Source organism: Rhipicephalus microplus, chromosome 2, assembly GCF_043290135.1.
Source record: "Rhipicephalus microplus isolate Deutch F79 chromosome 2, USDA_Rmic, whole genome shotgun sequence".
Taxonomy (NCBI): domain Eukaryota; kingdom Metazoa; phylum Arthropoda; class Arachnida; order Ixodida; family Ixodidae; genus Rhipicephalus; species Rhipicephalus microplus.
In genome coordinates this window covers 294,509,298-294,525,571 of record NC_134701.1, presented here as the reverse complement: position 1 = coordinate 294,525,571, position 16,274 = coordinate 294,509,298, and the positions used below count along the sequence as shown (strand labels likewise).

The 16,274-nt window shown below is 47.2% G+C and overlaps 1 protein-coding gene across 1 annotated transcript in view; it reads left to right on the top strand.

Moving 5' to 3' along the window:
* Positions 1 to 11,795, top strand: part of LOC119160079 (uncharacterized) — a 41,293-nt gene extending 29,498 nt beyond the window's left edge. The window contains exons 5-6 of the mRNA XM_037412815.2: positions 8,100 to 8,300; positions 11,559 to 11,795. Of these exons, the coding sequence (XP_037268712.2) occupies positions 8,100 to 8,300; positions 11,559 to 11,728 (371 nt within the window). The 3' untranslated portion in view covers positions 11,729 to 11,795. The remainder of the gene's footprint in view (positions 1 to 8,099; positions 8,301 to 11,558) is intronic.
* Positions 11,796 to 16,274: the final 4,479 nt, after the last annotated feature.

The window sequence follows — 16,274 nt, the reverse complement described above, 5'->3', positions numbered from 1 at the left end:
CTATCCTGTGTTCTACTGCCTTAACATGTTTTTATTGTTTGAACTTTCTTTTATTTAAGCTACATTGTGAATCACTTTTTATTATGCCCCCCTGCTTGGTCTTTCGACCGCAGTATTCTGTAAAAAAAAAAACCCAACAAACTCCAAGTACGATTATTACCTTTTCACCGCTGATATACTAGCTGTGTGAAACATTGAAATGCACTGAGAATGCGTTCGGTACCTTGTTTCGGCCGCTGTACATAACGTCTTTTTGTCGCCCTTTTATAATCAATATATAAGACATATAAATTTTATAAGTAAGCCTGATTAAAGGTCTTGTGCTACGTCCCAAACACACGTAACCAGGCAGCATAATATAGTGCTATAGGTTCACATTTCTTATAATTCATCCTGAAACACAAGTTTTCCCCTTTGCAAGAAATTCACCCGCAAAGTACGGGCTATATATACCCCACGCTTACTTTGTACTGTATGCGTAAAAAATAGTGAACTTGTTAGGTTTACACTCTAAGGCAAAAATTACCCGAAAAAGGAGGAGGAGGAGAAAAACTTTATTCATGCCAAGAGGGAAAGGTGCGGTGGTGGAGTGTCAGAGGAGCCTACCCAGCGTAGGTCTTCGCTACCCTCTTGGCCCAATCCAAGATCTGGTCCTGGACCTCGGGCGCCGAGCTGCACATAGCAGCCTCCCACTGCTCCTTACTATTAATGTGTAGAGAATTGGGTGGTGGGTTTCGAGTACACCCCCACATGATATGGTCTAGGTTAGCTCTTTGTTGACAGAAAATGCACAAAGGGGAGGGGTATTTCGCAAGGTGTATAAGATGGCGAAAAGACGGGGTAAGAAACGTACGGGAAAAAAGGAGCAACGGAGCCCAATAGGCGCGCGTGATGAGCGGATAGACCGTTGAGGAGGAACCACAGAGGGAAGTGTGACACGTGCAAACGACTTTAATCTTCAAACACGCTCCAAAGGGATGAAGCGCCCGAGGAATGCAGGCAGCACGCAAAGCGTTGCCGAGGTCACTATCCGTCCTCCTCCTCTCCTGGCTCGGTCTTTCCCCGTATTTTGCTGGCGACCGTTCGCGTTGCGTCGCGCTGAGAGTGCTCGACCACGGCCGCCTAGATTCGACGATCAAGAATTACGACGTGGTGCTCGTGTGTACGCTTGAATCAGCGTGGGCTGCTGCTTTTACGTATCGCTGCACCCATGAAGTCTGGAGCAAGTCTCGACATGTCACCACGCCGCGCTGTATATCTCTGGCTTCAAGATAGTCACGACCAACACACGACAGCAACAGTTGGGAAGGCCAACATGGCGGCCGGGAAGACAGCAGCCCTATCGGATATATGCTTCAATCCGACTCAGGGCAGAAATCAGCGCTGGATTCTTTCGCAAGTAGGTTATCATTCTTTATTCTACTCTACTTGTCGCGTGTGCGATATGGATCGCGCTTGCCGGCAACGGGCTCGGTTGTGTTGTATATCGCACGCACGAAATGCACCCCGCAGGTCAGCTTGGGCGTCTGCAGTTCGTCCGTGCTTTGCGACCGCCTGGAAATTGGCCGCCATTGCCGTCGGCCTCCCGTACGCTCGCTAATCGAGTGCCGGCCTGTCTTCACCGCCGCGATGAGCTCCGGGCTGAGGATATTGGGCTGAGACCTCGTCGCTGTGTTGGGAGTCGTCGAAAACACGTTGCGGGTTTTCGAAACGAGCTTGGTTGTAGTATGTCGCGCGCTGTAAGGGCAGCAGCACGGGCTGGTGGGGCTTTCACTAGCGTCGGAACTCAGTGAAAATTGGTCGCCATTACAGTTGGCTTTCCCGTCAGTCGGTCTCAAGCAGCTCGGCGCCGTCTGTTGGACGTGGCGGCGGACTCGCGTTTGCGCGCTGCACGTGACTGAACTCGCTGTAGTCTGTGGAAAAAAGCCGCATTACCGTCGATTTCTTCGGGGCTAGCTCCAAACCAGCTCGGCGCTGTTCGTGGCGGCGGCCAAGCGTAAGCTCGCTCTCCTGTCCGAAGTTCGCTGGCGGCAGACACTCCGCGTGCAGCTCCGTGTTTGGTATCGTGTTCGCTTGCTCGAGCTGATCGACATCGCTCGCTTAGGACTCGCCGACTTGTTAGCGGCACTTGGGTTCGCGGAGTAGTGGCTGTGGCATCCGCTCCTAAGCTGTTGCGCTACAGGGATCGAAATGAGTCTTTGACGATGTGCGACATCACGGTGAAATTATTAGCATGTCATATCTCACGTATGTTTTCATTTCACCTTGCACGTATTTCTCATATGCATTTGTATTCATCCTCTGTCACGTGTGACTCACTATTTTACATACTTATTGTGCAGCCGTGGGCACACAGCGCGCTGAAGACTGTGTGTGCTGGCGTCTGCGATGCCTGTCATCCATCTCTTTCGACAGAGAAGCTTCAGAAGGACTGTGCGAGATGTGAAGGTAAAGTTATTTGTGTCTCATATGTTACACGCATGTTTTATATTAACTTCCACGTACTTGTCATATGCGTGCATCTTGATCTTCTGTCACGTGTGTCCAACTATTTTTAATATCTTATTTTACGTGCAGCCGTGAGAGCACAATAGGCAGATGGCTGCGTGCGCTGGCGTATGCAGTACCTGTCATCTATCGCTTCCGTCGGAGGAGCTCCCCAAGGAGTGAACAAGATTTGACAACGAGAATGGACTTGTACACTTCACCATGAATTCACTTAAAAGAATGGAGAAACCTCATGCGTATGTAGAAAAATAAAAGATTTCAATGTCTAACATTTGTGTTTCGTTGTTGTCGTGACTGCGAAAGCAGTTACACATAGATGGCTAACCACTTTTTTACGTGTTTTTTTTTCTGCGCTATTTGTTGCTCATCGTGCGTAGAAAAACAGGCGAAAAAAGTATTAGGCCTGGGGGAAAATAAACAAAAACAATCTTCGAACTAGGGACAAAAAGTTAATCCAATTGGAGTATTTGAGTGGATCAACCGTTCGTCCGGCGAGGTGCAACTGTAAGGACTAACGGTTGCCCGGTAAGGTGTACATGTGGAGATTAACAGTTGCCCTACAAGGTGCAAGTGTGAGGACTAAATGTTAGTCCTTTGAGGTGAATTGTGGGACTAACGGTTACCAACTAATGTGCATTTGTGAGGACTGAATGTTGGTCCATTGAGCTCGTCTGTGGGGACTAACTGTTAGACCCGGTGCCGTTCGTCATTAAAGGGATTAATGGTTGTGGCAGCCCCATTAGTGCCCAAAATATGGAGGAAGGAAAAACTGAGGAGAGGCCGTTACGTCACATTTTGTGAAGCCGGAAGTAGGGAAGAGTAGGAGGGCTCCTCCTCGCACTTGTGGGCACGCTCGTCTGGTTGCTAGGAGACGATATCACGTTGCGCTGGCCAGAGCGCAGGGACATCGCCAGCTGACCGAGCTGGAAAGCGATACATCTGTTGCATCGGCTAAGGAGCTGCGATGCCCTCGATAAAATGGGAAACAGGTGTCAGCTTCCGCAGGTGAGTGTATTGAACTTTATGTTCGACGTACGGTATGATCGGGAGTATCGTCGCAGAACCTAATGCACGATACTTCGTGCGTTTGCGTAGTGTTCCTGGGGTATATTTACGGCTCTTGGTGACAGTTCTTGAACGCAATAAAACGCAGCGCAATTAACCACAACGCTGACGACACGGGGCAGCTAGCACCGGAGTTTCTTTTTTCGCTCGCTTTGTCCGCGACGTGATATCACTGTGTTTCAATTTATTCATGAATAGTTGTCCCTGTGTCAATAATGTCGGCGAATTCGCGTATATTTATAATTGCTTTAGTGCAGGTTTCCCAAAGATCCCCGTCGAAAGAGGCTATGAATCGAGCCAACACGACTGGGAACCAACGAAATGGTCTTTTGTGTACTTAAAACACTTCCCACCTAAGCACTTCAATTGGGCGGCGCCAGTGGCAGTTCGCCTTCGCGAGGGTGCCGCTCCTACTACCTTGAGAAACCGCAACGACACGCGCGCTGCAGATTTAAATGCCCAACCTTTATTGGAGATACATGTAAATTGACTGCATGCTGATACGTCGGTATATTGCCCAGGCGAGTGTACAGGAAATGGAACGAAGCTTTAGTGAGTGCAAGCGTTGCTATTGAGTTTTTCGAATAAACTTTCAGTTACGCGCTTCAAGTCTATTGAGCTGAATGCAAGAAACAAACTGTGCAACTCGGCAGGGTAATCACCGTGGACTTTTTTTTTTAGGTGAGCTGGTAAGTTAAGGGTACGCGACATAATTTAACAGTGCCATCTGCATTGGCCTTCTTCCATAGAAGCATGTTGCACCTTCACATTATCCCTTGCATCTGCGCGTCATAACATTCGCACCAAAGAGTTTCCTACAATCGCACCAACGTGGCAACACTTCGGTCAAGCTGCAGTGGGGCGGGGCGGTCGTTTGGGTGCGACCGCTTCGAAGAGCACTTTGGCCCATATAAAACAACCTCGCACAAAATGCAATGGAATCTGAAGACATCAAGCAGCTTCGCAAATCGCCTTCTTGTGTCAAACACAATTTGGTTAGGCGCGTCTTTCTGCTCTTGACAATGCAGCCTTCGGTGAGAGCACCGGGCGGATGCTTTCCAATCGTCACCGTCGCGCACGGAAACGGCTCACCACTGTCTCCAACATCAAGAGCCGCCGAAGGTGTCGTTCTGTTCTCGGAAATGTATCCTTTCATCGCGGAGGAGTGCAGCAGCTCGGTGTCGAAGGCAAACAGCGAAGTCTTCTCGGAGAACCTGTCGCGGACTTCGAAAACCCCTCGCGATGGCACGCTGAATGCTGCGCACGCAACCGTGACGACATACTCACTGTAGGATGAACTTCTAAAACCTTACGTCATCCGCGAACGCAACGACCTCATAAAAATGCAGATTCACAGACAACAAGCCGATCAAAGGTGTGATTTGCCGACGACGCGAGACGACGGGGCCAAACGAGTGTTGAAGATTGGGCGTTTCTTCTTCCCCGTAGTGCGCTATACAAGTTCAAGCCAAACTGGTAGCTGTTCTGTGACGGGGCCATGACGAGGCATCGACGGCGTGCCCACATTGCCATAGCAACCATTGCGACAGAGCACGTGACTTCCGCCACACTTTTTTTCTCTGCCGCTTGGATAGCGAGGGCCTCTCCTCAGTTTTCCTTCCTCCAAAAGGACGAACCGTACACGCTTTTAATACCCCTTTGCGTTAGAGTGTATGGGATCTTCGCGATCATGGCACACCACGCTACATTACCCGAAGTTGTGCAGTAATGAAACATTGATAGACCAACATTAGCAATAGGAAAATAATGCTCCAAAATAAATGAACATAGTAGTATCGGTTACCACCTTTTTCTTAAAACCTTTAAAGGTTATACTCATTGGTGGTAACGGATAGGGTAGTGACAATTACTAAATGCTGGTAGTAACTGTTACCACCCTCGCCGTTACTAACCGCGCTTACTACCAGGGTTGTAACGTATGTGACAAACCATTACTACCCCATAGTTAGCAAGTACTACTACTTTTTTTTCTAAGAGTGAAGGCGTTCGCGCATCGAGCGTGAGGCGAGCGCCTAAACAACGGGCACTTCAACTTGGCACATAATTATGAGTTGCCGGAAATCATTTCTGCTCAGATGACGCAGCTGTGCCGACAGACACGCGTCGAAATAATTACAGAGGGTGACAACAATTCGGTTTATAAAGCCACTGCATATTCTCCCCACCTGGTTTGTTACTTTCGTACTGTGTCGCGCAAGCAGGATCTGTTGGTTCCTTTTAAATGCGAAGCGTTCCATAACGAACTTCGGCGACTTTGAGCGTAGGTATATCTATCTATCAAGCCGCCTACGACTTTTAGCTCTCCTGGCCGTCTCGCTAATGGTATCGATACCGAAATTGATACGGCATAACATGACTGTATGACGAGCAAAAGTGACAAATCATAACATGAAAATCATGACATGTATGTCATGATTTACATTTCATGGTCTTTCTGCTCTTGTGGTGGTTTAGTCCTCATGACATGTTGCAGAACTGGTATGGTATGACATGACTGCATGGCGAACACAAGCGACAGACTTTGACATAAAAATCATGACATGCGTGTCATGTAACAACATGACTGCATGCCACACTCGTGATGCGCTCGCGGTCGTTTCGCTAGCTTCACATATACCACATATGGTATTACGGGACGTGAATTAATGACAAAGGTATGTGACTGATGCAAACATAATAGTCATGAGATGCGTGTCACGTAGCAACATGACTACATGCCACACTCATGGTGCGTTCGCGGCTGTTTCGCTAGCTTCACCTATACCAATTTTGGTATTAAGGGACGTGCATGGATGATGAAAGAAGGGACTGGAGTAAACATGATAATTATTAGGTGCGTGTCATGTAAAAACATGACTACATGCCACGCTCATGATGCGCTCGCGGCCGTTTCGCTAGCTTCGCATATACCACGTTTGGTATTACGGGACGTGCATGAATGATGAAGGTACGTGACTGGTGCAAATATGATAATCATGACATGCGTGTCATGTAACAACATGACTTCATGCCACGTACACTCACGATGCGCTCACGTCCGTTTAGCTAACTCCACCAAATTTGGTATTACGTAGCATGAATAAACGACGACGGTGAATGACACGTCCAACTATGATAATCATGGAATGCGCGTCATGTAAAACTTGACAGCTACGGTCACAGCACGCTCGCGGCCGTTTCGCTAGCTCCACACACACCAAATTCGGTATCAGGTGACGTGAATAGATGACGAAGATAAATTACACTTCCAAACATGATAATCATGACATGGATGTCATGTACGGCATAATTTACCTCCAACTCGTAACTTTGTGCTAATTTTAAAGTGACATGTCAACCTTCCTTATTCGTGCTTCGCATATCATCGATTCCCACTGTACGTGCACGGGATCTGCCTTTTTTTTCTCGTGCCTCGTCCACACTTACATCACTTATAAAGGCGCACAGCACAGCGCATGTCGCAATATATAACCAAGATTCACACGTTTCGACACCCAACACACTCACACACGCACATGTGACTGCGCTGATGTCATGGCGGGTGGTAAGTCACAGAAGCACACATTCCACAAAACACAAACGCGCACATTCAGATTTCACGTTCACCTTGCTGTATACAAATGATGCCGACGACAATCGCCGAGGGTGGCCACCCTCAGGCAATGTTTTTGATGCACCCGAGTGACGCAGAAATCGACGCCACGTTGGTGCCTCATGCTGCCGAGACGACGGAATACGATGAAGCTCTGCCGCTTGGGTGCACTTTAAACGCTGCAAAATCAAAAACGTCAGCATCGAATAACGGCCGGTTAGTAGGATGCCGAGTGCAAGTGGATGAAATAGCTTCTTAGCGAAGAAAACACCACAGCAAACCTGAATGGCTGCCTGCCCGTCTCGGTGCAGCCGCATCACCTCTCGTCAGAGAATACTCAAAGTTGGAAAGTTCTCGACGATAGTTAGAGCACGAGAACAGAACAACGAGAAAAAGACAAGAAGGACACATCGTTCTGTTCTCGCGCTATAACTATCATCATGTGATACCAACTAGCCCAAACTGCCACACTTCTATGGAATACTCTTGTCGTGAACGGTGCCATGCTGAATTTGTCATTGTTTCATCGTGACTGTTGCGTCATAGTAAAGAGCGGTCGCAGTCGGACGCGCATAATACAAATGGAAAGCGGTGTACTTTTTATTCTTCGCTTGTTAAACACGTATTGCTGATGAACGCGTAATAGCCTCGGAACCAATCGAGTGTGTTACAGCATGAGGCTTAATCAGAGATGTGCGGAAGTGTGTTTATTCTGAAGTGGAAGGGGGCCGAAAGGAATGAGATTATGTTCCCCGTACGAGCCTCCCCTACAGCGCTCTGTTCTTCTCTCTTATGACCACGCTGTTTTTGACGATGAATCGCCTGAGGAGAGGGGGATTGTCGTATTTTCATTTCGACAGGCCAGGTGGTTTTGAACGCTCGCACCAGGTGACTGAGGCATTTAACGACGCAGGTGCACTGACTATCCACGAGTGTCCGCGACAGCCCATGGTTCCGGTGTTGCTGCTACTGGGCGGCCTGCTGGCTCTCGTCAACGGGGTCGCCAACTTGGTGGCCCGCTCGGGCCGCCTCTACCCGACCGAAGACGAACGTCAAGAGCTGGGCGCCGCCACGGCTCTGCTCAACGTGGCGCTCTTCTTCGTCTTCATTGCCGGTCGGTCCTATTATTAGGATGGGCTTGATACACCGATTTTTCTCGTTCAGGCCATTTTTGTGCACGATCGTCCACTATAGGACACCTAACGCGCAAGCGGATTGTCAAAGCGGAGAAGCAGCGAGGACGCGCAGCTCTTCACGTTGCCTTCTGCCTTTTCAGCCGAATCCCCGGCGGACATCATCTTGCGGCACTTCTCGAGGCCTGATTGGCTGCGGCCAACTTTTCTGCGCGGAGAAAATTGGTCCGGGCGCGATGCGGACACAGGGGTTTTACGTCGTTGCGGCGCTTTCTAGACCCGCGCGCGGTGTGAACGTGCGGCAGAGTTGTCAGGTGCCACCGAGCAAACAAGCCACTTTAAAACAAGCCTTTAAAAAGCGGCGGCGCTTCTCCGAATAAGCGCAAAGTAGGCGGAAGTTAAACATATGTTCATATTCTTGAAAATTGCGTGTAGTAGAGAAAAAAATACTGCGAATACGTCTGGAAATGCTAATATTGCACTTGCAATATTTTAATGCAGCTTATCTATCGTCTCCGGTGACTGGACGAAACCAGTTCTTTAGCTGCGGCTCCTTTTCTCACTCTTTACAATACTTCTTGTAGTACTCCACTACGACGACACGAAAACACACTAGCAAGGAACACACGGACTAGCGCACACTAACAACTGATCTTTATCCACTAAAAAAACACAAAATACTCTTTTTCCGCACCTTATGAACACTGCGCATAAGATATTGGCATCATTCAGTCGTTCACACAAACTGATAAAACCTTTACCGTAGACGGTGTAATCTCACATTTTGTTCAAATTCAATTCCTTTATCATTCAGCGGAACCGAAACATCTCATGAGATGATGTCCTCATTACGTGAGGTGACGACACTGTTTTCCTCGCGTTGGGGGAGGAGAATAAGCGAGCGTCGATAAGCGGCCTCGAAGCGAAGGGTCTAAATTGGCGGTTGCTAACGGCGATGGAAACAGTGTTGTCACTGAGGGCGTTGTCATGGCCTCCGAGATTGCGGGCGCGTAGCGTGCTTCTCTCCAGCCATAGAGTTTCATACCCCTCATGGGAATTTTGGGAAGTACAGGCTTCGGATCGAATCGCGTTAACCAGCGAACTGTCTACGGATCTTTTTCTGCAGTTTCAGTTTCGTTCTCCGCGCAGACTCGGTAGTGGGGTGGGTGCAAAGAACTGAAGCTGTGCCTTTGTTGTTCAAAAAAGCTGAAAACTGCTAGGCCTCTGAATTTACTGCAACGCTGGAGCAGTATAAGAAGTCGTGTTTGGCAGTTTAAGTGAAGCGTGTTCTACTTACCGCTGCGCATAGATGTAGCGTCCCATGCCAGTGCAAGATATTGCATATAGTTCACGCTTGTTGTTAGTCCGCCTTGCTAAAACTCGTTGAAATCAACTACAAAACGACGGCGACGCGAAGTAGACGCACCGCCCCGCTCTTCTGACTCGACTTCCCAACAAAGCGGGAGGTGCGTTGGGGGCAGACCACTTGATCAGACGCACATGACATCGCAGCAGACGGCACGTTAAGTGTTTCTAACTTAATACTGTGCTGCTACTTTCATACACCAATATTGCGCGATTTCGAGGCCAAAACAAAAATATTTGTTTTGAAATGTTGTAAAGAATGATTCATAATATATTGATGCCAAATCTGGAACGCAATGGCAGAGCAATGCATACCTTGGTGGTTAAATTTTTCCAGGTTTCACTTCTACCGCCTAGTCACAAAAATCTTTTGCATTAAAGTTTGCGTGGCCACGAGAGACACGAGCGCTCGTGTCTTTCGTGTCCTTCTTGTCTCTGTGTCGTCGTTTTGTTCTCGCGCTATAGCTATCGTCATGCCATACCAACTAGCCCAAGCTGCCACACTTCATTGTCGAGGCCGCGCAGATGGCACGCGAACAGGTGCCTGTCCGAGAAGGAACTCAGGTTCCTCGAAGGTTCCGGTGCGCGCAAGTAGTTATATTATCTTTACTTTTCTGTTTCACTTTCTTATAGATTTTTCTTTGCCGTTTTTCTGTGCTTTTGTCTTTTTGTTTTCAACAATGACTCGGGTGCGCTCATCTCTGTGCTTGTACAGCGTCGCTGTGTCCTTGAAAAGGGGCACACAATTGTACTCAGTGCAGTGCTGAGCAAGAAAACCATCTTTCCCGTTTCTAACATTGTTAGCGTGTTCTCTCAGCCGATCGTTCAGACACCTTTCGGTCGTTCCGGCATAACAAGCACCGCATGAAAGGGGGGTCTTATAGACAACTTCTCGGGAGCATGCCGCATACCTGTTTCTATGTTGAACTCTGCATTCCGTTGATGACTGCGTTTTCAGGGGGTTTGTAGATTTTGGTGAGGCTGATTAATTTGAACGGCGCCGAGAACAGGACACCAACTCCAACGCGTTTCCTGATTTTTTTGAGCCTGTGTGATATCTGGTGTTTGTATGGAATCACGGCTATACTTTCTCCTAGCCTATAGGCTAGGATAGTTAGGCTATCCTAGCTCTCCTGGCCATTTCGATAATGGTAGCAATGCCAAACTTGGTGTGGCATAACATAACTGTATGAGGAACGTATTTGACTAGTCCTAACATGAAAATCGTGACATGTATGTCATTATTCTCATGATTTACATTTCATGGGCCTGCAGCTCTTGCGGTGGTTACTGCACATGACATGTTGCAAAACTAGTGTGGTATGACATGGTTACATGGCGAACACAAGCGACAGACCTTGACATGAAAATCATGACATGCGTGTCATGTAATAATATGACTACATGCCACGCTCATGATGCGCTCGTGGCCGTTTCACTAGCGTCACATATACCAAATTTGGTTTTACGGGACGTGAATGGATGATGAAGGTATGATACTGGTGCAAACATAATAAACATGACATGCGTGCCATGTAACAACATGACTACGTGCTACCTGTATCAACATGACTAAATGCCTTCCTGTGTCTTATGACCCTGCCTTTGTTATCATTAGAAATTAGAATAAAAAACTGAACCGAAAGACAGAGCGCGCGGTGCGGAGAAAAGAGCGGGCCACGCCCATCTCTGGAAGCAAGCGCTCTCCGTGCGATTGGGACGGCCCGCCATCTCGGAGGCCATGGCTTGTTTTCTGCCTACTACACACTGGTCTAGCACGACTTAACTACTTATTTGCCTCTATAGCTGATTTGTATACAAAAAGATAAAGAAGAAAGTAAATTTTCATGAACATTGACGCCATCTTTTGGCAGGGTGCGTATACGTCTATGGCAGCCTTTGGCCATCCTGGGAGCGTGCGAGTGGCGACTACTGTTCGCCGACGGCTTTCTACTTTTCCTTCTGGCTGCACACCGGCCTGTTCATCTTCCTGGGACTCCTGCTAGCCACCTCTCAGCTGGGGCTCCTATGCAAGCGCTGCTGAGATGAGCCCACCACTGTGTACACATCACCAGAATTTCACTGCAATAAATTGATGCTTTCATCAGCGGCTTGAGGTGCGCTTCATCAGCACCTACTCTGTGGAAGAGAGAAACAAATCGTGGCATTTCTACGACGTGAACGATGATTAGTGGGCGAAGCAGCGGCATCGTTCGGTGTTACCGCAATAACTGCTCACGCATGTAAATGAGTGACAAAGCGCGCTACAGTTACATAGAATGTTTATTAATCATAGATGGCATGCTGTGTTGAGTTGTGAATTTTGTTTTGCCTTCCTTATTACTGTTTTGTGGTATCGGATCTAGCCTGAATTAGGTTGGTAAAGACGAGGTCTGGTTTCGCTCTCAGGTGAAAATGGGATGCGAGTTCCCAGCTGTAAATTGCATTGGCACACTGAATTTTAGCTGGAAACTGCTAATCAGGCAGGGAATTTCCCATTTTCGGCTGGAAGTGCCTTTTGCGGCTGGGAATGAAACCATTGCAGGCTAGGAATCGTATTTCCAGGCTAGAAATGGAAGTGATTCACGACTGGAAATATAAATTCTAAACTGGCCCTGGAAATCGCTGGAAAGCTTCAACCTGTAAATGGTTTTTCAGTCGGGTATCATTTCCATTTCAAGTTTGAAGTTTTGCAGTCCCAGTTTGGAAGTGATATTTCCAGCTGAGAATTTTTTCATCTTCAGTTGGGAAATAATTGGCTTGATTAGTACATTTTTCTGGTTGAGAGTAGTTAGTTGAAAAAATATATTCCCAAGAATTGGAGACATCTGACTGTGGCGCCATCTCTCGGCGGCAGGAACGGCAGCCTGCCTTAACTGAATGAGAAATAGGTGACAAAATTATATCTCTCAAAAAAAAAAAAAAAACTCGTCATCAAAAACGACTTCCGGTTATATGTAGCAGAGACCCGCTGGTACATTTTGGTAAAACTGAAGTATTGTACCATAAAGCGTGTGGATTCCCAGGACGATTTATTCAACAGCCCCCAGAAAAACACATGGGATACCATTGTTAAACATAAAACACCCTGAGAAGCCACGCGGTTTGTAGTGAGACACCGTAACTTTGCTCGACTGTTCAAGTAAGTCTTTCCTGTATTTCATAAGTCTTTGCTACCTTTTGTTCGTCAGTAATGATTTTTCTCGCTTATTTCAAATTCAGTTACGGCAGGCCGCCACTTTGGTTGACGAGAGTTTGCGCTGCGTGAAGATGTCTCCTAGAGTCACTGCATATATGTGCTCTCTACAGAAGCAGAGTTATTGTGGCCAGAAGGGGAGCAACAGCGGCTACACCGGCATGTGATGTCAGCAGTGGCGGCGCTGCCATCACAGCTTAGATCGGCCGGGCGCCGCGGATGCCCTGCTGCGAAGCTTGCAGGCGCATGGCGATCGAGGTGGTAGGAAGCTCAAGAGCTTTCAAACAATGAATTTTAACGTGCTAGCGTTTAAGAGCTCATTTCGCTGAAATTTCGACGCTGAGTCGGCGTTGCAGTTAACGTCAGCGCTTGTGAGCGAAAAATAATTATCAGTGCGTGACCGAGAAATTGAGAAATAAAGAAAATAAGATCAATGCTTATAATTTCCGTGTCCTCGTGAGGGTTGAACCCGGGCCGTTGACGTGGAAAAGAGGTGTTTTACCACACAGCCATGCGTCTGCTCGGACATGCAGTGAAAATAGCGTTCACGCTTTAGAAACACACGAGTGCTGTACACGTCAGGTTTCACAATGCAACACGTAATATCACCGTAACGCTACGTGGTACAAGCGGGCATTGCCATCGGGCGTCAGAACATGTGATTATCAAAAGGACTTCGTGACTTGAAGCCAGGCATCCATTACGAACGACACACTCATTACTGCACGTATTCCCCTAAGTACACGTAGTGGGTGCATAGCAAGATTGAAATGATTCCATGCGTATACTTGCTCGTTTTTTAAAGCATGCTACCCATTACAAAGAATGCAGCCATATTCGAAAGCTTCAATGACACAAATCACTTTCAACACTGACGATTACATTGTAGCAATCTACAGTTTCAACTTCTCACATAAGATCATATACAATAAAGTAATATTCCCTAAGTGGTCGAAGTACGCACTAGGGACAGGCTATCTCTATCGCGTTCAACTCTTAAAAGTGAAGCTAAAGGATCTCCCCAATCGTTTATGTGGAATCTGGATCTGCATTTTAACACGTGCAGTCAACTTTGCACAGAATTCAGCAAGGCCAAAACAATGAGCTACTCTGCCACACAGCCGTAGAAGGGAGCATGTTTCGCGATTACACTGTGTGTAAATTTATGCGTGTCGTCTCAAACATAGGCGCACGAGTCTGTCTCTCAATTGCGAAATGACATGATCTACGTGAACCGTTTAAATACTATGCAGCTTTTAGCGACAGTATACCTTCTTACTCACTTTGCAGTTGTTTACTTTTCGTCTGTCAGATGGAAGTTACAGGTTTGGTTGATTTTCTTCATCGCGAGTATTTATTCTTGTACATCGCAAATGTCATGGAGGAGGCAGTTCAAAACTGATAAACGCCACGAAGCTTTAAATCGCCCTTTCACTGACGCTGCTTGCTTTCTCGTGCCACGTTTTCCGTCTTTACTATTAAATGCAGCCTTGTGAATACATAAAACTTGATCAGGCTGTTGGTTAAACCTGTGGAATGTTGTTCACAGCCAACACAGGTAAGTTTATTTTTTCGTTAGTGCTGAAATCAAGCTCATTACGCTATTTGCTCTCAGTTTGTTGAAGCTAAAGTAGTGTGTGAACGAGTATTTCAACTTTGCAGGCTTGCTCATCGTTATTGAAGCCATGGCAATGGTTTACAACTTCGCCAACGACAGCACAAACGTAGCAACGGAGGCGCATGCGGTACGCCATACACGTGCTACAACGCTTCTGACCGGAGAGAGCGATCTAAGGAGCTACGCGTGCGCCCCCTCTAGTTGACATTAACAACTGCTACGCCCTTTGCACGGCCTCCAAAATGGCAAACGCGCGGCGTGTTTCTCTCCGGCTGTTCCAATCCACTGATCTCCACTAGTATAGTTAGGCTAGAGTGAACTATAAGAGGGCAGTGGGCTTACTCCGCCGCTACTCTGACGCATTTGGTATCACATAGGAGAGGTGGCGCGACAAGCACCTTCAATGGAAGCTTTACCTGCAGAAGCTGCTCGCCGATGGCCGCTCGTTAAAGTTGGAACGTGCATTTATTCTGTATTTGTAATAGACTTGCATGCTTTGACTACCCCCTGATTATATTAAGAGCTTCTGGTGCTCTCGCTTCACAGTGTTTCCCTTTTATTTTGCGATACAGCTTCCCGAAAATCGGTCCGACGCCAGCCGGCGCAGTCTGTGCATTCTCCTTTCTAGTGCGACGCAGTTAACGCTGTGTGTGTGTGTGTGTGTGTGTGTGTGTGTGTGTGTGTGTGGGGGGGGGGGGGGGGGGGGGGTTTCGGAGGGCGTGTGCTTGAGTTAGTTGAGTATTCCTAATAAGCACTATAATCGTTCTGGCTACATCGTGTTTCCTCGAATATAACACCTGGTCGAAAAGGTTGATGTATCCCACAAATTATATGGTTTGATACAGCGACCAAACTTACGGTTCATGCTGCGTAGACCGAACCTAAAAAAAATTCGTAACAAGATTATGCCCGCCCTTTCACGACATAATTAGAAAACAGTGCACGTTCACTTCCTAGAAAAGCTTTAGCATGCAAGCGTGCTGGCTGGGTTTGCGCCTTTATTATAAAGTGAAACTGTAGTGCTTAAATAATTTTTGTTCTGCTTCAGTTGTAGACCATGGCACAACAGTTTTTTGGGGGTTAATAATAATCATAATTATGCAGATACACATATGTTAGACATGTGTAGAGCGACATAGTAAAAAACTAAATAAAGATACACACGAAGCTTCTGCTCCTGACACGAAGCTTTTATTTGCAAGAACTGAAGTACACCATGTAGCCACTGATTTACACACCTTATTCACTTCATGTCTGACGGGTCATCTTCAGCTGCTTGGCCCTCTGCCGCTTCCCTGTCTTATCAGTGTTCAGTACTTTCACAATGAACGAAATCGTGTGACAACGTAAAAAGTAATTACTTTCGCTGTGAGAGTAGCTGCGTGCACACTGCAACCAACTTGAATCGAGAGTCAGCGATCAACAATTGCCAGCATGTCCATAATGCTGCCAGAGTGCAGCTTACTCTGGCAAAAACATTCTGTGAAAACATCCTCGAGCTTTTTCATGAAGCTGTACAGCTGACTTGAGGGATGAAGGAGGCCTCCTCGGTCACAAAATTTGGTCAGCCGAACAAGTTGAAAACAGCCTCGGTGTGAATAATGCGTGAGGTATGCCCACTTTTTTCCATCCATAATATGCACATGGTCCTTAAGCTAAAGACACGGTTGCAAGTGGAGTTCGCAAACTGCGTTGGTGTCTTCCAGAAGTGTGTCCGCTCTGTGCTGGTTCTTCTTGCATTCTTTCGACCTGTTTTCATCCTTCAGGATGCCAAAC